Source organism: Mixophyes fleayi, chromosome 3 (assembly GCF_038048845.1).
Source record: "Mixophyes fleayi isolate aMixFle1 chromosome 3, aMixFle1.hap1, whole genome shotgun sequence".
Classification (NCBI taxonomy): domain Eukaryota; kingdom Metazoa; phylum Chordata; class Amphibia; order Anura; family Limnodynastidae; genus Mixophyes; species Mixophyes fleayi.
Window position 1 is genome coordinate 330,498,193 of NC_134404.1, and position 24,865 is coordinate 330,523,057.

At 40.6% G+C, this 24,865-nt stretch overlaps 1 protein-coding gene across 1 annotated transcript in view; it reads right to left on the reverse strand.

The window, feature by feature from the left end:
• USH2A (usherin) overlaps positions 1–24,865 on the reverse strand; it is a 558,840-nt gene that overhangs the window by 490,824 nt on the left and 43,151 nt on the right. Inside the window, exons 7-9 of the mRNA XM_075204257.1 lie at positions 18,185–18,369; positions 17,098–17,319; positions 15,375–15,468 (exon numbers count right to left, since the gene is read on the reverse strand). Of these exons, the coding sequence (XP_075060358.1) occupies positions 15,375–15,468; positions 17,098–17,319; positions 18,185–18,369 (501 nt within the window). The remainder of the gene's footprint in view (positions 1–15,374; positions 15,469–17,097; positions 17,320–18,184; positions 18,370–24,865) is intronic.

Genomic DNA, 24,865 nt, shown 5'->3' on the forward strand with positions numbered 1-24,865 from the left:
CAGAGAACATGATAGAGGCACAATCCAACTATAGTCTGCATCCTTCAATAAATATTTCCCTATAGAGCATGAAATATAACACATAATTATCTACTCACCTGGAATGTCCGGGAGACTTCCGAATTTTTGGATAAGTCTCCCGGACTCCCGGGAGAGCAAGCCACTCTCCCGCGTCATGGAGGCTCTCATCCTGCCCTCTTCACTAGATAACTCACTAGGAAATTCAACGCAAAATGTGTCATTTTGGCCCCGCCCAGCGTAGCAAAATTATGCTATTGAATCGTTGCGTCCCAGGGTCAAGCGACGCAATTCGCCCCACCCCCTTTCTGTCCTCAAACCTTACCTCCCCTCTGGGATCTAAAGCGAAAGAGTGAAAAATTAGTAAGTATGAGAACAGCATACATTGGGAACTTCACCCAGAATGCAGATGAAAATATAGAAACAGAAGTAATGTGCACTCTATATACAGAACAATACAGTAGAGATGCTCAGGCTCGGTTCCTCGAGAACCGAACACACCCGAACTTAGGGGATTTGCACCTTTTCTCAATCAAAAACGATGCAAAACGTCATCGTTACATCGTCGGATCTTGGATCTCGCGAGTTTTGAAACCTATAAATACTGCCCTCCACGGCGATCTAGCGCCATTTGAACGAGAGACACAGAAGGGGCAGCACACTGTGTAGAGCAGTTGGTCAGCCAAGTAGATAGAATTGAAAGAGGAGGGTGGTAGCAGTGTTCAACAAAGTCTACAGTGACATTCAGGAGAGCTCCGTGGCTAATTCTCATTGCAGAAAAATACAAATACTAGTGTTGTCAAGGGTTGGTGTAATTCTGCAGTCAAATTCTGTGTTATATAGGTAACACACAAAGAGGAGAGCCACATTGCTAATTCTCATTGCAGAAAAATACAAATACTAGGCCTTATAGGCTTTTCTTCTGACTTTGCAGTCAAATTGTACAGTGTTATATAAGTTACACACAAAGAGAAGAGCTCCATTGCTAATTGTCATTGCTGAAATACCAATACTAGGCCTTATAGGCTTCTCTTCTGACTTTTCTTTTCTGCCACTGCTGTGAGTCAATGTGTCCTAGATGTGGTAGGAACTGCCGTGTGTTTGTGTCATTGCTCTGTCACTTAGCATCCATCCAGGTCTCTGCTGTGTTTGTCCGAAAGTGTATGAAAATAATAATGTGACCAGTGAGGTGGTCAGAATTGACTGCAAATGACTTGAAATTAGTGTTATTGAGGTTAATAATAATGTAGGGTCAAAAAAAGAGCAAAAATATGTGATTTTAGCATATTTTAGCAATTTTTCTACAAAAAAACACATATCCAAAACCAAAACCAAAACACACGAGGGCGGTTTTGCCAAAACCAAAACACTCAGCTAATCCAGATCCAAAACCAAAACCACTTCACAGGGGTCAGTGAGTATCTCTACAATACAGTGGTACTATGCACCTAGTAGCTAAAGAAAACAAGAATAGGTACTAAATTATTAAATTGAATGAGCATCCAAAAAAGTAACATTGGCACCACCACTAGGCAGTCGCCTAAGGTGCCAAGTTTAATGGGGCACCTAAAACACTGAATGAGTCACAGTGTTTTTATTTTAGAGGCTCTAATAAATGTACAGCAATATTATTCAACCAACGCTCATCCTTAAAACCCGTACCTTAAAACACACTCCCAATTACTAATATAACATCCTATTATTACGATGAAGCCTATACCCTAAAAGTTAATTATAGCATGTTACAGAGATCCAGAAGTAAAACAGTAAATATATCTAATTTAATAACGTACCCGCCAAAACTCTCAATTCCACAATAAAGATACTTTAAGCCACACGCCTATCCACCTAAACCACGCAGAGCCAAATTAAGACCCCATGGGGCACTAGCCCACATACTGGTTTAGGCCCCCTTACGCTCTCCATTAGTCAAAAATAAATCCAAAAGCAAAAAAATGGGTTAGGGTAATCTGGGCCCCTCAATGTCCTCTGTGCCTTAGGATGCAGCTTAGGTTGCATAATGGATGATCCGGCTATGCATATTCCACCCAAACAATGCCACTTGGTGTGAGGCCACGCTCCTTTCAGTCTTCGGAAATCAGGACTGGCGGCAGATGTATGATAAAAATAATGTAATAACCAATAATGTGCTGTAGCCCAATAATATAAGTTATCAGCCTGGTATGGTGAGTCAGTGAATGTTGATATCGGATTGGTTGCTATGGGTTACCATCTTATCATTGCTCTGTACGCCAAGCTATTAAATAACCCCCGTTTTGTGCTACATTTGTACAGCACAGTAAAATCAACAAGCCGTTTTAAAATACCATGCCCAGCCAATATTCTCTAATATTCTTCTTTTTCCTGTAATTGAATCAGATTACGGTGTTTATGTTCTGAAACCCGCTAGCAAAATAAAATGAATAAAGTGGTTTCTCTCCTCTTGTCAAAAAAAGGTCCTTAAACCGAGGCTCAGAAGCTGTTTTCTATTACAAAGATTCTGCCACAAATGCAGTAAATTAGATTCCTAAGGAAGTTCAGGGGGATACACTAAACCGACATCATTAAGCTGCTTATCTGTTAATAATTCATAAGATGATGATATATATCAATTATGCCCCAAGTCAGTTTGTAGAAAAATGTTCTAATCTGTAATACCATATATTTGAAACACTAAAAATGTTAATATTCATGAGTAGCCTTAATATGAATGGCATGTGAGCCTGACATTTCTACCAGTTGTACTAATGATTTACAAGCAAGTACCCCTGATATTAACTTTTCTTGCCAATTCATTTTCCATTCAATTTACAAAGCCTTACCAATGCATTGGCAATCAATTTCAAGGGAGACAATGAATACAAATTGGGTGCATAGAAAAGGCTTATGAAGGAAAAAAGGAGAGTACATTTGAGAGTTGTACTGTTCTATGGTTAGGTTAATGTCTCAGGGAACACATGGTCCGTTGTGTGATGTACTCTTTTTATTAGAAAATTATTTTTCTTGATGGCACATAAAGTGTTTTACAGTTTGAAATTTCCTAAAAGAAAAAAACAATAGACACACACTGGGCTGGATGTATTGTTGGGTTTATGTGAAAAATGCATTTGTAAAATGCGTGCCAACCCCCCTCAGGCGCGTGCAGTTGCAGGGGTGCATTTTTACTTAAGTCATACTATCTAAAATAAATAAATAAATGTAAAAATAAAAAATAGTGCGCTGCTTCCTCCCAAAAGTGGTACCAGCGGAAGTGCTGATATCCTAGGCTGTTGGCGGCTATTTCATGGGACGAACAACGTGGGGTCCTCCCGAAAAAGCTACTACCAGCACTAAGCTATAACAGACTGAGCTGGTGACCCTATAACAGGGGGTACAGCATAGGTCCCTCCTGTTATAATTAGAGGTGCTCAGGCTCGGTTCCCCAAGAACCGAACCGAACACACCTGAACTTAACAGATCCAGCTCGGCTCAATACTTTCGCGCTTTTACGGAATTGAAAACGTCATCATTATGTCGTTGGAACTCGAATCTCGCGAGTTTTGGATTCTATAAGTACCGCCCTCCATGGCGATCTAGCCATTTCACAGAGGGACACAGAAGGGGTAGCGCAGTCTGTAGAGCAGTTGGGCAGCGTCATAGGTAGAATAGAAAGAGGAGGAGTAGCAGTGTTCTTCAAAGTCTACAGTGACATTCAGGAGAGCTCCATTGCTCCATTGCTAATTGTCAATACTGAAATAGAATTAATAATAATAGGTCTGGCAGGTTTGGTCTTCTAAATCTGCAGTCCCATAATGTACAGTGTTATATAGGTAACACACAACGAGGAGAGCTCCATTGCTCCATTGCTAATTGTCATTGCTGAAATACAAATACAGGCTTGGTGTAAATCTGCAGTGAAATTGAACAGTGTTATATACGTTACACACAAAGAGGAGAGCTCCATTGCCATTTGCACCACTTTTCTTTACTAACACTGCTGTGTGGCAATGTGTCCTAGATGTGCTAGGAACTGCCGTGTGTTTGAGTCATTGCTCTGTCGCTTACCATCCAGCCAGGTCACTGCAGTATTTGTCCGAAAGTGTATGAAAATAATATTGTGACCTGTGAGGTGGTCAAAATGGACTGCAAATGACTTGAAATTAGTGTTATTGAGGTAAATAATAATGTAGAAACAAAAAAAGAGCAAAATTATGTGATTTTAGCATATTTTAGCAATTTTTAAAAAAAATACAGATCCAAAACAAAAAACCAAAACACGAAGTTAATCCAGATCCAAAACCAAAAGCAGAACACGGGGGTCAGTGAGCATCTTTAGTTATAATGTCAACTAGCCTTAGCCCTTTTGGCATGGGGTTGAATTTCCTGGGGGATTGGGCATGCAAAAATATATGCCCCCCCCCATAGGGAAACAATGCAGTGCACAAGGGGTCGAGCACCGGGCGTATCTCCTGCTGTCTTGACCTCTAGCAAGTACGTTAACACGCCTCTATGATACTTGCTCACCCCTTCCTTCCCATTCCGCCTCTCAAAGCGTACAGGGTAGTAAGTGCAAGATGCATCTTACACTGCAGATAGCTTACTCATTTTTTGTGCACAAAAGCATATTTTGATTAAAAACAAGCATTTGTATCCAACTCTACATGATCCCCATTATGGAAATATCACTTAAAGTGATCAAGTCAGCTGCACTGTGTGAAGGCAACCATTTTGTGGGTGGCAGGGACTGATGTGAGTGAGTTCTCTGTATAGGCCTGCGCAATTAGTGGCGCTATATAAATAGCTGATGATACTGATGATGATGATGATGATGGACCAATACGATGTCACTTGTCCTTAGTAAACTGAAAGGCTGCATGCTCATGGATGTTGATTCTGCTCACAAAATGGACGCCTGAACTGTCTATAGGTCAAGGTTCACTTTCAGCCTAATAGTGATGGACAGACATACAGTCATTAGTCAAACGGCAGCATAAAATGAACATTTTGTTTAAACTGGAGCCTTTTTTTTAGAAGTTACATATATATTGCAAATGCAAAGCTAATTTTAGTATGCTGTGTTCTATGTATTGGGATCCATTGAGGTTCGGATCTCTCTAAAAATATTTCCAATAACTTGGGGTGAATTTCTCCCAATAAAAAAATGCATTATTGGGCGTAATTAACATGTAATACCACTTATCTTATGAAAGGCTATAATTGTATCGGTTATTTGAAGAGTACAGTTATAGAAATGCAAGAAAACAAAAACCCTTGTCAGAGATGATGCATTTCCTTCCCCGATTCATCCGTACCACTTTATAGCTTTCTCTTCAGCAGACACATTACGGAGAAGAGCATTCAGCATTATGAAAGAACCATTAAAATGGGGAAGGTGCTATATTGTTAAGGGATTTCAATTTAATACGATTCCAGGACATGTTGCAATGTGGGACTCCATGAACTTAATGACTGCCTATGACAGATATCTACAAAAAAAAAAAAGGTCATTCCATAGTTTTAAAGCTCCCAGATTTTTATGATAAAATGAAGATTTTTTTTGTAATTGCTATCATTTTTCCATATAAATTAGTGTGTTCTTTCTTTTCCATGTATATACTTGATAATCATGCCATTGCAATGTGTTATACCTTGTTTTTATTATGTATTTTATGTGCGCTTAACATAATAGTATTATTATTATTATTTATTATTATTATTATTATCATCATTATTTTACAATTATTATTTTTCAAAATTCTCCAGAGATCTGTAAAATATTGTTCTACTTTAGGGTTACAGTTTTGAAATCTAACGCTAATAGTACAGCCTAACTGCAATAGTAAAAGCCTAACTGCAATGCATGACTGGTATGCATTATTACAAACATTTTCAAAACTGTTCCACTGAATACTCATCGTATTCTACACTAGAGCAGGGAATTTTTCAGGTGCAATTTGGCTATAAGTGTTCCATGTGGAATTGTGCCTATTGTTTTTGTTCCACCCACTATTCCTCCTTAATATACCCCAACCACACCACAGACCAGAATGAATTGACATTACGCCTGCTCTTTATATAGACTGTAAACTCTATAAACTATAAATTCTGCAAAATGTGGAACTTACAAATTCAATGCGGTATGCGGTTCAGCAGAATATTCCGCAAATTAAAAGTAAACTGTGAAGATTGTATAGTTGGAACTTCGCACCTCTAAAAATTGGCCTAAATGCTCATCACTAGTCACATACCACTATTGAAGAAAAAAAATGTACACCTCTTTCCCATTATCATAAATGCCTAGGCATTATTTAAATGAACTATTATTGCGTTCATAAGTTTCTGTTACACTGATCATGTGACCATTCAAAGCCAATACACTGAGAGCTGGCAGCTTCATGATGTCACGGGATGCGTCTCCGGAACACAGCGAGCTTGTTCCTGATAGTACATGGGCTGTCTATTCTCTCATTATTACTCATTTACCCAGAAGATGGTAGGTGTTATGCTGTGAATATACAGAGTTACACACAATAAATGTGATATATACAGTATATTTACATATCTGATGCCTCTGTTCAGATATCGGTTTCATGTGCTGGGTGTAGGTGACCAGTACTCTTTATGTAACCTTTGTCTGTTACTTTACATATTGAGCATCTCAATAGCATTAGACCAACAACTAGATCTTTGGACATTTTATTTTCCCTAAATATCACATGTTCTCAATGGATTTTTTTCCTAGTGGTAACAGGATCTGTTAGAATAGTATTTAAATATTGTATTTTTATAGGATATTATGATTATTGATGTTTTGTGCAATGGCTTCCGTTCCATCCTGGGTTCAGATGTTGTCTTCTATTTGGTGCATTCCTGGATATGAACCAGATTGTACGCCTTTAAAGGTCAAGTTTGGTAAAGCTTTGAACTGATCGCAGACATTCCAACAGTTCAGAAATCAGAGGTAAGCTCTACCAATTCTAACTGTTATTCCATTCAAGACTTAATAGTCTATAAAGGGACTTAGTGACAATGAAAATAGGGGCTCCCCCAGAGGAGATTGACCAATGTATGCACTTGAGATGGAGAAGAATCCAGAAACACAATCAAAGTTCTGTACTTCACAAGTAGGGGCAAGATTGATCGTGAAGCTTGAGAAAAACAATTTTCAACACAGATGATTTGAAAGCATCAGTTTTCTCTATCTGATCCTTCGCAGAACTATGACATGTCAACCAAGGCATCCCTAGGATTATGGGATGATTAAGTGACTTTGCTACATTTAGCTTAGGATGTTCATGATGAATAGAGAAAAATGGTAACTGGCAAAGGCAGGATCTCTAATATAATTGGACTGGAGGGCAATGAAGAGCCATCCGTACATTTGAAAGAGGCTTTAATCTGTATCAGAGGAATCCCATGACTAGCGACATAGTCCTTATGTCCACCATGGATCCTGAGCTGATGAGGGACAGGGCCACCAGCATCTAGTAACCGGATCAAGAGATCTAAGGCATTATAGGACATCAGGTAAACAGTGACAACATTCTTTAGGTGGTAGAGGAAAATCTTTATGACCCAGACATATTTCCCTATTGTGCCTGGATCAGAGGATTAACCTGAATTCTTGAAACCCAATCCTACGTGTCAGGCAAGAACCACGTTATTGTCCAGTACACAAAGTAGAAGCAGAAGTTCCTTTCTCATCTCTGCTGACATTAATTCTAGGACAGGATATCTTGAAAGCTGTCAAATTTCATAGTTTCACTCTGAGTAGCTTTGGACTGTGGAACCTCGTTCAGCCATAACTGATGTTGATGTACTGCAGAATTTCACTGAGTGTCTGTCACGGTTTGGTACACTGGACTCTTGGAATTGCCCAACTTGGCGCTACTCTCAGCAGGGCGCAGAGTCTAACGGACGGATGGTATTCACCAGTGATTACCGCAAGGTGATTTGGGCTTAGCGGCGCCCGTTTGCAGGTCGCGGTCCCTACCAGGAGTGTCAGGTCGAGATTCCAGGGGAGTAGGTGTAAGAAGTATGCAGACACACTGGAGATAATTGGGATGTAAGCTCTACAACCAAGTAGAGGAATGAAGACAGATGCAGGATGAACAATTCAAGTAGCGGTTTAATGATGACTAGAGGTTTGAACAGAACAGTCTGTATTGACACAAGGAGAGTAATTGCAGCATGTACAGTTCCACTAGCAGAGTAACAGGAGTAAATAAAGCTTAGCAGTATAAAGACATAATAAGAGTAGTAATAGCATAAACAGTCCAGCAGCACAATGGTAGCGACAAGTGCAGCTTAGGTATTTGGGACCACAGTATGGCAGCACGATAAGAGAGGTGTAGTTAACAGTCCAGCCAGCAGGGTAATAACGATAAGTGCAGCCTGAGTGGAATAGCCCGTAATACAGCAACACAATAGAGACAAATGTAGCATGAACAGTCCAGCCAACAGAGGTAGATGAAATCAAGCAGCTTGAGAGATACAACCTGTAGTACAGCCGGACCACAGGGACGGATGCAGAGTAGATGATCCAGACAGCACGATAATGGAGATTGGTGCGACTTGAGCAGAATGGCCCGTGGAGCAGCTACTCAGTGGAGTTTGGTGTAACTTGAGCAATGTAGCCCGTGGAGCAGTAACACAGCAGTCAGGTGTAGCTTGAGCAGTATAGCCAGTGGAGCAGCAACACAGCAGAGTCAGGTGCAGCTTGAGCGATATAGCCCGTGGAACAGCAACACAGGAGACAGGTGCAGCTGAGTGGTATAGCCCGTGAAACAGCAACACAGCAGAGGCACTGGCGATCCAAGTAGACACACATGAAACAGACAAGGTCCTAATCAGGCAGGTAACTTGATCAACAGGCCCAGAGAAAAGGGAGGAAGTGCCTTTTCAAGTTTAGAGCCAGAACTAAGAACCAACAGGAAACTTGCAACGGACAGAAAGGTTCTAGGTCTGCGCATGCGCAGAACCAACACCAGGAGCTGAGGTGTGCTTAATGAGGGACAGGTGAGTGTCTTAGTCTTCGGTTGTGGAAGCCGAATGAGCGCCGTGTGACAGTGTCATTAACACATTTCCTGAACTGTGTAGTATATGCCAGCACAGCTTAGAGTAGGTGTGTTTTGGACTCATCGATTGCAAAGCTTTTGATATAGATAATCAAAAGAATCAGTGAAGACCTTCAGAAAACCAGATAATGTGCTGTGAACCAGATTTGGTTGCAAACTCTATATGGTCAGATTAATATGTAATGACCTCCTGATGTCAGAACTACTACATTCACCCTCAAATCAGTCTTACCTGAAGGTTCTTTAGCTGGTACAGTCCACCCTGTGACTTGTATAATACAACTAGAGGCCAGAGAGACAGGATAGTTTGTAGAGAACAGAAGCAACATCCAGAGCTCACAGTGAACTGTAAACGAGTCATAGTCAGTAACAGAAGTTCAACATAGAATATAAGGAAACAGGATCAAAATAACAAAGCACAATAATCTGTCTGCGGCTGAAAGCTAGAAGTATTCTGTGTCAGCTGTAACTTGGTGGAGCAGTGTCTTTAGTAATGAGCGTGTCCAAGGTTTTAGTTAACTAGCTTGGTCTCTGCATACTAAGCATGCTCTTATAATTTTCCTGACAGATAAAATATTGTATCGTAACTACAACTAGTTAACAGGAAAAAGCCAAATCTGAATTATTAATATTGATCTTTTTGAGCCAAATTACAAACACTGTCTTCTTGGAGGTCTCAATTTGTGTATGTATCCCGGGTGTTTTATCCATTCTCTCTGGAGTACGGAACGGTAGGCACGATCAGCCTTCTAACCACTACCAGATCAGTGGCTCAGTGCGTGGAGCCCACCAACAGACAGCTTAGGACCTTCTATTTGTAAGTATCTTTCTACATGTAGGAGTTTCTAACCAGGGCCGCCGAGAGGGGGGGGGAGCGGGTACTAATTACCCGGGCCCGGCATGTCAGGGGGCCCGGCCCGGGCCCTTGCGCTGCTGATTTTTTTTAATTTTTTAATTTTTTTTTTCCAAACGTTTTTTTTCCTTTCCTTTTTTTTTTTTTTTTTTGGCGGGGGGTGGGGGGGGTGGGGGGGGGCTCGGTCGTTGGTGGGGGGAGCAGGCTAGTTTAAAAAAAAAAAAAAACATACTCACCTGATCGCGGAGCCGGCATCCCTCCTCTCTGCTGCTCTGTGCTCTATTCAGACTGTCTGAATGCTGGGTGTGATGTCATCATGTCATGCCCAGCATTCAGTCAGCCTGGAGCAATGGAGCACAGAGCAGCAGAGAAGACCAAGAGAGGAGAAAAGGTAAGTGAAGGGAGGAAAACGAGGGGGGCACAGAGGGGTTAAAAAACGGGGGGGGGGGGGGGCAGCATGACAGAGGGGTTAAAAAATGAGGGGGAGCACAAAGGGGTTAAAAAACGGGGGGGCAGCATGACAGAGGGGTTAAAAAATAAGGGGGGGCACAGAGGGGTTAAAAAACGGGGAAGCAGCATGTCAGAGGAGTTAAAAACAGGGAAGCAGCATGTCAGAGGGGTTAAAAAATGAGGGGGAGCACAGAGGGGTTAAAAAATGGGAAAGCAGCATGTCAGAGGGGTTAAAAAATGAGTGGGGGCACAGAGGGGTTAAAAACGGGAAAGCAGCATGTCAGAGGGGTTAAAAATTGAGGGGGGAGCACAGAGGGGTTAAAAAATGGGAAAGCAGCATGTCAGAGGGGTTAAAAAATGAGAGGGGCACAGATGGGTTAAAAAACGGGGAAGCAGCATGTCAGAGGGGTTAAAAATTGAGGGGGGAGCACAGAGGGGTTAAAAAACGGGAAAGCAGCATGTCAGAGGGGTTAAAAAATGAGAGGGGCACAGATGGGTTAAAAAATGGGAAAGCAGCATGTCAGAGGGGTTAAAAATTGAGGGGGGAGCACAGAGGGGTTAAAAAATGGGAAAGCAGCATGACAGAGGGGGTGAAAAAATGAGAGGGGCACAGATGGGTTAAAAAACGGGGCAGTATGGCACAGTGGGGTTAATAAACAGGGGTCAGCATGGCACAGTGGGGTTAAAAAATGGTGGGCAGCATGACACAGTGGGGTTACAAAGGGGGGGGGGAGGCATGGCACAGTGGGATTGAAAAAGGGGGGGAGCAGCATAGTATAGTCTGATGAAGGGGAGCCAGATGAAGGGGGCAAAAACAGCATGGAGGGCACAGTGTGATCATAAGGCATGGCGATGATGAAGGGGCACATTATTGTAATATTGGAGCTGGAGGAAGGCCTAATTATTAATCGTGGGTGCTATTGATTTAACGCTGGGGCTGGCTGTAATTTTCTAAATGTAGCCATTTTTTTTTCAAAATAGGTCCTTCAACATTTCTGGATCCGGACAAGCCACAACTAAAGAAAGCAGCAGCCACAGGTGGAGAAAGTGAGAAGAACAGGTAGGAGAGAGCAGCACAGTGTGTGAAATGTTGTGATTCTAGTAGGGACAATACCAATTTTTGGTGAATGTTGTGTCCAATGTAAGGTGTAGGCCAAGACTGAACTGTTTGTGTACACACTGCATTGTTTGTATACTACCCTGTGGTGGTAGATGTCCTGAAAGTCAGGAGTGCTTAAACATATGTGACGCTCCGGCGAATTGAGAGCCTAGTGGTTTTTATGTTAGCCACGCCCCAATGGCACGTTTGCCACGCCCCCAAATGCATGACCGCACCTCCCAAAATTTTTGCACTGCCGTTTGGCTAGCCACGCCCCTGAATATATGACCATATACCTAATCTTTTTTGCGCCGCCGTAAGGCGGCGCAAAAAAATTTTGGGGCTTACTTCACTATGAGGGGGGCCCCATGAATTTGTTGTACCCGGGCCCTGAATTCTTCTTGGCAGCCCTGTTTCTAACTATTCAAGATATGATATATTACTGCACTATGATGTATCCTCAGGTTTCTTCATAGGATTCATTATGGGATTAGCCTGGCTTCCCCGAGATGTGTGGGATTATTAACCTTTACTCAATATACCACATATTAAATAATGCCCAGATAATGGGCATTATTTAAATAATGGTCAGATGCCCAGACACCTTTGAAGCACCATTGTCAGCTAAAATCAGAGAAGATTATTTATATTATAGTTAATGCACGGTTATATGCCACTGGGTGCATATTTTAATATAAAGTATATATGTGTACACACATACACACACATATATAGCTGGGGTATCCGGTGTTGCCCGGGTTTAAATCTTCACATTATTACCTTATCAATGAGTTGGATGTAACTGTCCACCTTTTAAAAATAATTAGCATAGTCGCAATTCCAACACACCCATGAGGTGGCTGCCCAGTGTCGTTTTTGTTTTTATATTAAACTTCACCCAAATCCATCCATTGGAAGGCCCAGAACAGGCTCTCGGGTCAAAGTTCTGCCCGACGTACATCAATGGGAGGTCTGACCAGAACCTTAAGCCCTCTGAAACCTGACCATGATCCAACTGGACCACCTCGCAGTGGTTTCATCTAATCGATGCAGGGGTGTACGAATGCAGGCTCAGAATAGGCTCCCTGGGTCAAAGTTCTGCCCAGCATACACCAACAGGAGATCCAACCGGGACCCTAACCCCCCTATAACCTGGAATGGATCTAACTGGACCACCGTGCATTGGTTTCATCCCAATCGGTACAGGGGATTTCGAATGCATAACTGGAGAGACAAACAGACCAATGACTTTTATATAAATATATATATATATATATATATATATATGTGTGTGTGTGTGTGTGTGTGTGTGTGTGTATATATATATATATATATCTTAATGCAACTTATGCAATGAAATCATTTACTCCTTTAACTCGAGCGTCTCATTTTCCAGTGATTGTAAGTGAATGTACCTTTTTTTTAATCACATACAAAAATATAATAAATCATTTAAAGGAAATGAATATGTGACTTTGAAGAAAAAATATTAATAATAAAAAAAAAAGGGTAAGAAATAATTACCTTTCGAAAGAAAAATCTGGTCAATACAAATTTGCAATGTAATGTGTCGTCCTGATAATTATATTATAAGAAGACATAAAAGAGTAGTGAGATAAGAAACAACACCAACCTGGCAGTCTGCAAAACAAGATATACCTGCCTTGCGGAAAATCTAAAAGGCATGAAAAATGCTAGCAACAGGAGGGCATGGTGTTTAACTGATTAAGGCATTTTCCTGAGCAGTAAAAAGATATGTCTTTATATCAAAAGATTTATTTAATTTGCTTCCTGGGAAAGAAGACACTGAAAACGCAATATTAAAATTTAATGTAACAATAAAACAATTTGCTTGTTATTTCCAGAAAGGTACATGTGTAGGTTTTGCAGACATTCTCTCTCAATTAATTTGATACAGACAGTTCAGCTAATGAAATAGTAGAATCCCACTTATTTTTTTTATTAAACTGGCAATAGCAGTGAAGAATTTATAGTTACAGTATACACTATTTATCTGAGCAATTTTAATGTATTCCAGATAAAGGTGACACAAACGGTTATTGAAAATCCAAGGGACATTATACAATTTTCTTGCTAGAAAACCCTGTTTTGTTACTTTCAAGGGTTTTTTTTGTATACACTTATCTACTTTTCTCAATGGGGTGTATTTTCAAATGCCTCTAAAAGGAAGGAAACCCTACTCGGATATTTAGTGAATAAAATTAAATAATGTTTTCTGACAATGACATTTTCGTAAAACTAATGGTGTGTAAAATGTGTGTTTATATCAGAGCTCATAAGAGTGGGAGGACTATGTAGAGTGTAATCAATCGAATTCTGAGCAATGCCAAATTGTTTTGCTTATCTCCAGATTAGGACAATTAGGGCAGCACGGTGGCTTAGTGGTAAGCACTTCTGCCTCACAGTGCTGGGGTCATGAGTTCGATTCCTGACCATGGCCTTATCTGTGAGGAGTTTGTATGTTCTCCCTGTGTTTGTGTGGGGTTCCTCTGGGTGCTCCGGTTTCCTCGCACCCTCCAAAAACATACTGGTAGGTTAATTGGCTGCTATCAAAATTGACCCTAGTCTGTCTGTGTGTGTATTAGGAAATTTAGACTGTAAGCTCCGATGGGGCAGGGACTGATGTGAGTGAGTTCTCTGTACAGCGCTGCGGAATTAGTGGCGCTGTATAAATAACTGATGATGATTGATGCATGCAAACGGTTGGGCAATAGTAACCCCCCCCCCCCTGAACAGATAGAGCGGTGCATGAAGTGTGGCTTTGTTAAGCTGGGGATATTTGAGTGCCTTGGAAAATGGTTTCCTAAATACTCTGCACTGTTTGCTGCAATAACCTCTAATCCATCTATATTTAAAATACAATGGAGCGCAGCAGGAGCCAAACCACGTACAATTGGCTCCATTGGAGGTGAGATTCAAGACAGCCAATGTGTGGGAACAAACTTTTATTTTCCAAGGTGTCAAAATATAACTATTTTTTCCCTTTTCCTCAAGTTGTAGAACCACTAATGTCCCATGTCAGGGCCCCGACATTTCGGACATTACTCACCCCTACCTGAGCCTGCTTGTGATATCTACTCTCAGAAAAATATCCAGGATGTGGTCAAAGTTGATTGGATAACGGACAAGCTTGGTATGTAGGGAACAATACAGGCTTGACTGTTATAGAACACTTGGTGAACTATTTCATTGTCTAAGGCAATGGTTCCAAAACTGTGTGCCTAGGCTCCCTGGGGTCCCTTGGAGATCTCACAGGGGCCAGAGGTAAGCAAAGCAGGGGACTACTTGGTAATTTTTGTGGCTTAGGGGTGCCTTGAAAAAAATTTGGAGACCCTAAGGGTGCCTTGAACTGAAAAAGTTTGGAATCCAATGGTCTAAGGGATTGTTCTACTTGTTACAAAAAAGGTTCTACTGTCTCTCTTTACTAGTCCAAATTGCAAAAAGACAAGGTGGAGGATGAGTGTATTAGCTGGGGCTCCCAGAGCAGCCCCAACATGGTAAATTACAGCGGTGTTCCATTATCTATCGCTGCAATATCGATTGCATATTAATTGTCACAGCGCTCTCTTAATAAATGGACCCCATATACCTTTACATAATCAATTATCTATGTGGCAGCTTCCGGGCTAAATCAGGAAGTTTAATGCACAGACCAAGCAGGAATGAGGAGTGACCATAGTTTGGGTCATAACACGTGGGACGTGGGAATTCTTGCCCGGTCCTTTCAAAGGTCTGGAGGTGGTTGCAAATGCAATAGCTGCTGTGCCTATTATTACTATGCTGCCGTTTGTATAATTGAACAATTTGCAGTTTAATCTAGTAGCATTTAATGAACTGTAAGGAAATTAAAGAAAGACAGTAGCATTTAAAGTCTTACATTATCCCCATCGGTGTAGCTCTTCAAGTCACACAGGCACTTGTAAGGCGAAACACTCGTATCACAAGAATTAGCATGCCCATGGCAATTACACCTGCAATAGAAAATGAACTAGTTATCTGTAAGTACTGACATTTCCCTGACAATGACGGTATAGTCAAGGAACTTTTATAGAGACTGATGTATTCAGTGTACAATGTTAATTTTCAGACTGTGAAGAATAAGTAAAACATCCATTGTACTAACATATAATATAAACGCTTTTCTCATTTAGGATTTGGAAAGTGATTCAGAACTGATTAAAGTTATATAAAAGGACTCTACATATTATATTTTTTATTATTTACTTCGCTGCTTTCTCTTTTTGGACAATATATATTAAAATTTAACTTGCGTACCTGATATTTCAGCTGACATATTACACTTCAGTTTGAAAAGATAGAAGTCTGAGCTCTGCAGTCCGCCCTCCATTCCTTATTGGCTAAAATAAATTGTTAGGTTGTTGTTTATGTTACAGCTCTCTACAACACAGTTAACCCTTAGTGCTGCAGAGAAAATAATAATCTTCTTGCTTTTAAACCATAATTTAATTAAAATTAACAATGAATAACAATGTTTGCAAAAGATCTTATTACTATTAGTGGACTTCTGCTTTAAAGCAGGCAGGTGAAAGTACAAGGTTCTCTTTTAGATAACGGTCAAGCAGCTTATTATACTCCCGCAATTCGTTAACTACAAGCTAAATTTCCCATAATCCTTAGGGGGGCACTGGCTCTTTGGGGACATGGCTTCTTTTGATGGTTGACGTGCCTTTCCTAGGATGTCAGTAAACCAGGGAAGTAGCCGGATTTAGTGAACAACAGAGCTGTCGGGATTGCTGGATTCTTTCCAACTTTGGGGTTTTCAGGTCGCCACAGCCCAACTATTGGTCTTGATGCTCTTTGAGACAAGTCCATAGGCAAACTGAGGGGGGTTTCCTAGTTCCTGGAAAACACCCTCCAAGCCTGGGGCACTGTATAATTGAGGTGGCTGGAACCTGCCCCCGGTTCACATGGCTCTGCTTGAAAAGAGAGAGCTGCGTGCACCTAACAGTAGTCCACGCAGCATTGCCCATGTATATATGGGGATAGGAAGAGTTGGAGAGCAGCCAAGCACTGTCTAATATTATAGCTACGCCCCATTGCATGCTGGTCACGCCTACTGGCGACGTGGTGTGAAAACCCCCCTCTACAAATCCTGCGTTTGCTCCTGAAGTCCAGGAACAAGAACAGGCAGCTTCTGTCAGTAGCTACAGTACATGGCCAAAGTCTGTGACTCCTTACCCGCAGAGGTGGAACTAGCGAACTGTGGTCCCCGGTGCAGGAAAACTGGGAGAAGGGAAGCGGGGCCCACAACGCACTATTTCCACCTACAGCGGGCCCCATTATCTCTATGGGCCCCTGTGCATCACACCTGCTGCATCAATAGTAGTTCCGCCGCTACTTACCGGAGTCAAATACTATCTAGATATCTGGTTGTAGGTTTCCCTAACATTGTACACCAAGAGACCCACCTCGCTGTGTCAGATATATGTACATTATACTAAAAATATATTGTAACACTGTTTATAATCTATAATTTGGATTCCGGTCACACAATGGTTACAGATGCTGTGTGTTAGTGAAAGTTCCACTTTAAGGAACCAACAGTTAGTTTTTTTGGTATTTTATTTTCTTGCTCTTACCTTCCACTGACTGTAATTTCACTTATTCCGTAATACCGGTGTCTGAAGCTGACCGTAGAGTCCAATGTGTGATGCTGACCAAACAGTTCAATCCTTACTAGAGAGGCTTTAACAAATTCCTGGAGATCCGGTGTTTTATAAAAGTCATTGTAACCCGGGCGATGGTTTGGTTCTGGGATCAGAAGACTTAGGGTGACATTTCCTTGTGAAATCGGGGTGTCTCTAACAACGTACAATAACAGGGAACAGAAGAATATACATCATTTATGCTCGCAAGTTTCATCTCAAACTCAAAATATCTTTGATAGCATTATTTTTTGAGGGGCAGCAGTGCATGAGGGTTTTTGGTTCTTGATGAAAAAAATCTAAGAACATAATTGCTGTTATGTACTGTAAATTGGACTTTTTAGAGTGGATTTTAGAATTACTGGGTCTTTAAATTTTATGTCTTGTGAATCAACAATAAATACAGGTGTGGGATCCGTGAACTGTTATCCAGAAACCTCTCAACGCTGAACAGCGTATTATTTTCATAGCATTCTGCATAACAGATTATAAGTAGACCTAGGGGGTCACCTAGGGTGCCACGGTTTAGGGGTCAACTAAAATACTGAATGTTTTAGTTGGCATGATGTCACTCATTCAGTATATTTGTTTTCAATGCAGTGTCTTCTTCTTACCATTGAAGCCGTCGGTTGCTGATCCTTCATGTTGGGAATGGACTGGGGAGTGGGCTAAAGACTATGATACCACGACCTGGTGCCACACTGCCATGAGAAGAACATGCCAGTCTGCCCCTGCTCCACACAAAGTAAGAAGGGGGGGCTGGGGCTAAACCTATGGGAGGGTGGTGCCTGGTGAGAAAGGGTGAGGGCACTGCCATGGGCACCAAATGGGGCACGCACCAGCCCTGTACTTATGCATATAAATATAGCATCAAACATGTTTAAAAAACATAGTACATTTGTATCTAGTTCATTGCTTATCAACTGTGAAACTGACATTATATAACTATAGAGAAATTTATACACTTTATGCTACATCATATAGAATAAATACATGAAAATAAATGAACAGTTCTCCGTACTTGGGGAGCTGGAGACAGTTGACAGAATCAGGAAATTCTAGAATCCCGTTGTCCTCCATTCCAAAATCTTGACAAAGACTTGCCATGTACTGCCAGTCTTCCCAGGCTGAGTTCCTGTCTTTTTTCCTCTGGATTTTTAAAACTTTAGGCATTGGGCTATAAAACCTTACAATGATGTAAAATACCTAAAAAAGCAAGCGTAAAAAGTGAACAACATTTTATAAATTATTGATAATTTGTGCTCAATTCTATTCATTATCTATTCTATAATGTCTGAAAATGTATACAGATATACAGGGCATCTCCTGAACTGTGATTGTCTCAGTCCTACTTCCACAACTACCTATTAAATGTATAACAACCAGCTATAGATGGAGTGGTGTTTCTAAAAGTTCACCCAATTTATCTAGCTGTAACTAGCCATTTCAATTAACTGCAGACACTATTGCCATGGTTGACTATTCATGGTGATACAATCTGCTCCCTGTGGACAACATCATGTAATCACAATTGTACAGTCCAGGGAGCTTGCGCTAGCCTACTGTAACAGAAGATGCAAAATTATGTGAATTACTTAAATGAGCATATAAAATTATTTACATTTATTTCAAAGTAAGGTTTATTTTAGTTTTATATTTCTATAATTGTTCAGTAAACAAATGGGCATAAGGCAGCTTTGTCCAATCCGCTGCTCTGGAGCCACATTCGCCCTTTTGAACTTATAAATGTGGCTTCCAGACACAGAGGTTCGGGCTCCACTGATGTGGCATTGGCTCCCGACTGACTACTCCCAATCTGAATTATTTTCTGCAGAGAATAAAACTGGGTACACAGTAAAGGCCTATCACCCGATTATCATGCCAATCACACCATAAATGACTGTTAGGTCCAATATTGCATTAATGTGTACGCTCCCACGATCATGTTTTATCGTACCCAAGCACATTCTATAGTTTCATTTGATTATATAACCGGACTAAAAATCTCTATAAACAACCAAATCCTGCAGTGTGTATGCACTCACGACCGGCAGTGTCCATAGATCGCCATAGAGTTTACAGAGTCACAATCTTTTCAGACGATGGTTATGACAAATGAAGAGCACAGATCTGAAGGTAAATCTTGTATAACATGTATAGTGTGTACACATGAATTGGCTGCTGATCGGAACATTTAGTTGTTGGAAAAATCGTTAAAGATGTCACATCGGGGAGAAATTTTCTGTAGTGTGCACCTGGCTTAAGACTAACCAAAAGCAGCCAACTTCCACATCATGTGACCTCCTCTGCTCAACGCAGTTAGGTCACGCAGTATAACCAGTCAGAGAAGTCGGAGGGAGTGTAATGTGCTCTACCACATTCTTCTGCGTCATAGAGTCTCCAGGCTTCAGCTGTATAGGTAAGTTGGTGGAAGTGTGAGAAGACATATGGGCAAGGTGTGAGAGGCATATGAAAGGGTCTAATGGGCATGTGGAGGTGGTCAGAAGGGCATGTAAAGAGCACATGGGAACATCTGATGGCATGTGGGGATGTCCAGTGGGCATGTAGTGAGGTCTGAGGGGAATGGCGTTTTGACGTACCTATAGATATTTTTTTTATTCTTACCCTCTGACCATCTCTGGCATAAGGTGTCTCTGCATTTTTTTCCCTGTCTCAACATGAGTAGGAATTGCTATACTGCTTCCCAGAGTTAAACAGAAACATTATTTATAAACTCCAATAGAATAGCACCCCCAGTGGCCAGTTTTGCAAAGTAACAAATCAAACTAAGCCTCCTCTAAATAGAGTAGTTTATTCTAAATCATTATTTATATTACTGCATATACTGTATGTCAAACTAAATTCTCTTAGCTTCATGGGAAGACAAGGTTGTAGTGCATTCCCATAATTCTGGAAGGGATACTGCTTTTTTTTATTTTTTATACATAATTAATCAGCATAATTAATCAGTGGTCATTAAATTATTTGTATAATATAGTTATTTATTTTATATAGACAGGATGTAGTAGAGAAAAGAGGGGAGAGCGGGGAGACACAGCAACAGTGGCCTAAGCGGGCAAGCAATGTAAAGCGGGCCACAGTAACCGAAGGGAGCGTGCTATCCAAGAAGACAAACATGTTTGGCTTTCCTTTACATTTTTAGTCAACCAATGAGCAGTAAGCAGTGATTAGCGACATCAATCATAGGCTCGAGCAACAAGCTCCGAATAGTAATGTGGAAAGTGTAGCCTACAGTAGGGATAAGATATATTTCACCCGTGCAGCCTATTAGAATGCTGGAGCCAGATAGATATGAGATAGATAGATATGATATAGATATGAGATAGATAGATAGATAGATAGATAGATCTCTAGTACACTGAGTTGGACTGAATGGTAATGCTGCATATTCATAAGATACAGGCTTTAACCAATGTTGATTTTGCCTGTGCAGCATTCAGTGACACTAATTAGCTAAGAATTATAAGAGCAATAGTCAAGGTAATTATGAGCATACATCATAATCACTATGGGGATATATACAGAAGAAGAGGGAGTTGATGGATGAAGTAGTTAGTTTAAATAAGCTATTAATCTGCAGGAATCATAAAATGGACAAAGAATTACAGAACAAGCACAGTCTAGAAGGCTGTAGAGGGCCTGATTCATGAAGGAGCGTAAAACTAACTTAATATGGACTTTTTAAAAAACACACGTACATCGGGCATACGCACGTCCGTATTCAACAAGGAGCGGATATAAAGATACATCTGTTTATGAATACGGGTCAAGATCCACTGTGCTCTGACAGACAATACACTGAAGGATACGAACGATACATATGTGGAACATAAAGTCACAAAAGAATGCACAGAATAAAATATATTCAATGATTGTCACCGGTTAATTATATAGTCATTAATGACGAAAACATTAAAAATATAAAAAGAGTTTCCCAAAAATACATTTATTAGGATGTTTTTAATGTCTACTGTAGATAAAATGCATTTCTAGCATGCATATGTGAACGTCATCACTAGCAACCACCAACATCAGCATTTATTTATATAGCGCCAGCAAATTCTGTAGTAATCAGCACTCGCGTACGCCCAGTCTCTTCCCCGAAATCATAGGCTGTAGTTAGGGTCCTTTGCTCTCGAAGATGAAATGGACGTTGCTGCGCTCACTGGCGTATGGTCCAGTTCTGGACACGAACAGAGTAATTTTAAGTAACATTCAGCACTTTTCAGCATTTACGTTCTTTAATGATTCAGGCCCAGAATGTTTAGTCTAGATGTAGTGAGACTTTTTAACAGAAGCCCAACGTGTAAGATATTGTCATGATTGCTCATTCATGTCTTCTGTGCTGTTCTAGTAACTGCTTTGTCGCTTTGCTTGTTATTCATGCTGTATGGGGCCGGCTGTATAAGATCCAAGGAAAGAATGTGCTTCTTAAATACCCTTCTGTTATTAAAACAGCAAATTAATTTTGGCAACTACTGAACAGTCATAAGCAAATATTTAGCTTTTTGATTTATATAACTTCTCTCTCCTCTCTCCTATCTATCTATCTATCTGTCTGACTTTCTGTCTATCTATCTATCAGCCTGTCTGTCTGTCTGTCTATCTATCTATATGTCTATCATTGTTTTTGTTCATTTTTGGTTCCCTGTGATAGAACGTTGCTCTGTTTTGTTCTATGCATTGTTTACAATTATACCCAGTGGGCGGCTGTGTGTTGTATGCCCAGACCACCCAACTGTCCCAATTTCAGGAATCTGTCCCACAGTCCCACTAGTGGACATGTTTGTGCCACATTGCAGAGCCGTGATGAGCGGGTGCTACGCACACCTACAGTGGCATTGAAGGGGCTGGAGACGGACCATCGCTCAGAATCACTGGTAAGCCCTGGGGATCTGCCCACGCCCCGTGATGCAACTCCACACCCCTTCCCCAATCTGGCTATAAATGGCTAAAAAACTTACTTTAAAGCTAAAAAGCAAAAGCAGTGTATGTAGTAAAAGTTGCAAAAGGGCAAATTAAAGTCACCTGAAATTGGATAAAACACTTTAATCTAAGCATTGAAAATAACGATCCAAGGGAGATTTTTGTGATTCATACTGATAGGAAATGTGCAATTATTCTGTTATTCTTGCTTCATTTTGATATTTTTGGTTTGGAGAAACTCTAGATTCATTCACAGGATAGGTGACACTGGGGCTATGACTATATGTGAATGTGTTACATGAATACAAGTGCTTATGTTTTACTGATTCTATTAGTTGCATTCTCAGCATAGAGACCCTATTGTTATACCCATCCCTCCCAGCCAGAACCGCAGGCCATAAATTATTATCTTTAGCTACCTCTAGCCGGCCACGGTTAGTAAATTTTATTGTGCTGTGAATCTTGAGTGACCTTAGACATTTCACCAGAGGTTCACCCTTCCCGATGAGCAGCAATAATAACATTACCTTCTGTAAACATTTAGACATGTGCATTTAACAATGTTACTTCTATGGGTTAAGAATTAAAGTAAATAAATTAACTATACAACTTATAAAAGTTTAAGATGACGTGAGACGAACAGATAAGGGAATGTATAAAATTCTAGCTCAGCTTGTGGAGAGCAGAGTCAAAACTGGATTTTGGAATGATGAGCAGTCTGGACTTCTTTAGTGTTGGGTGTACATAATATACTTATGTCCGTACAACGCATGCATGCCAAAATTCAGCAGTATCTAGGTTTGTAGGTATCTTACTCTTTTCCCTCGAGAGACAGAACGGGGGGTGGGCAAACATTAGCCAACGACAGTAAAGGCATTTTGATTTAACTGTATCATACGCCCTGGAAATGCAACATAATTAGACATGGATTCATATCTCCCAACTGTCCCGATTTCAGTGGGGCTGTCCCGCCGGGGGACATGTGTGTCCCACGGGTGGGAATGATGGGGGAAGCACTAGTCTACCCTCTGGGGGCGTGACCACACCTCGTCTCACAGGGGCCACGCCCTTTTGCTACTTGGCCATGCCCCCTGCCAGGGACAGGCATGTTAAGAAGTATGTGGATGCATTCTCAGTCACGCCTCTTAGGATGTGTATCTCTTACGGGTGCTGGAAGGCTGGTGTAAAGACACATGATGATGACAATCAGCGACACTTCTGATTGGCTGCTTGCGTATTGACCCCACCAGCTGACAGTACTTCACTTATAAGCATTGCAGCTATATTATATGAAGCCGTCTATTGACTTTACTTATTTTTCATTTCCATCATCATCATCATTTATTTATATAGCATCAGCAAATTCCGTAGCGCTTTACAATTGGTCTACTGCGGGAAAGAACATTCCCATTGGATTTATAAAGCAGTAATCAACATGTAGGGGTATTTGTATTTAATTACATGTAATATGGAAATTGTGACTTTTATATTTTTTCAATAACACTGTCATGACAGTATTCTCTATTGTGTACACGTCATTACATTATATTGTGTACAAATAGGATAGTGTGAGTTTTGCATTTACTACTAACATTCTCAAACCTCATCCCTATGCTAACTTTAGGTGCAAGTATACGTATTTATACGCCTGATGAAGTAATACTGCGGTTTTGGAGTTGGACGTATATGGACAGAATCCCTTAAGCATACGTTGAGAACGTAAAATGCGTCAAACTGTCAATGAGACCCTTTGTCTTTGCATAATCCATGTGTGATTTTATACAAAAGAAACAGACCCTCACTACTTCCCTGATATCATACTGTATAAAATATCTTGTACAAAATAAAGATTAATAGAATTAGAAAAGGAGAAAAAACACCTAGACATTTAGGACCTAATTCATCATGGGACGTAAGTCCGTTTGCCGGCTGTACCTTACGTAAAATAGCTCTGTACATGCTTCTGAAACCAACCTTATGAACATAATTACATGCAATTCATGTCCAAAAGCAAATGACCTTATGACTGCCACGACTTGAGGGTAGAACAGGAGTATGGGGGGGTCAGATGAATGTTAGGAATGTAAATTACAGGCGTGCCAACTCAGGTGCGGCCAATTCAAGTCCTGGGTTTCTCTTAAGTACGTGTTTATTTAGTCTTATTATTTGCACCAGCTAAAGGGCAGGTGTAAACGTCGATTGATAGTGAGGACTGTCAGGGAATAGTCTTTGTTTTAAAAACTACATGTATGTATGCCCCTAACTAGCACAGGACAACTGTATGCAAGTAAGATAGACTATAAAAATGCATTGTATGTACAGTACACATTCTGATTGAAGTATTTATTGTTAAGTAAAAATAAAAACAAACTTTTTTGTTTTAATTAATGAATATAGTATTAAGATTTGTCTTTGCATTTTTGTTCTAAATGTAACCTGATATTGCACATACACAGGTGCATACACTGTAGTCTGTTCTGTGAGTCTACATACGGCAAGTAATGTTTAGGCAGAGCGTACTTACACCCAGATTCAAATGGAAATGTATATTGAGATCCACTTGTATTTGAATGTGGTCAGAATTAACGCTTCAGTTCCATGCTTGTTTTATAAACGCAGGTTGCGTGCAGGTCACATTCAAAGATAAAACAGGCCCTTAGTTCTCTCATTCCATTAAATAAAATGCTGAAGGATTAATTACTGTTTTCTATCACTATATAAGTATATATGAGTATACTACTGTTGTAAAGCCTTT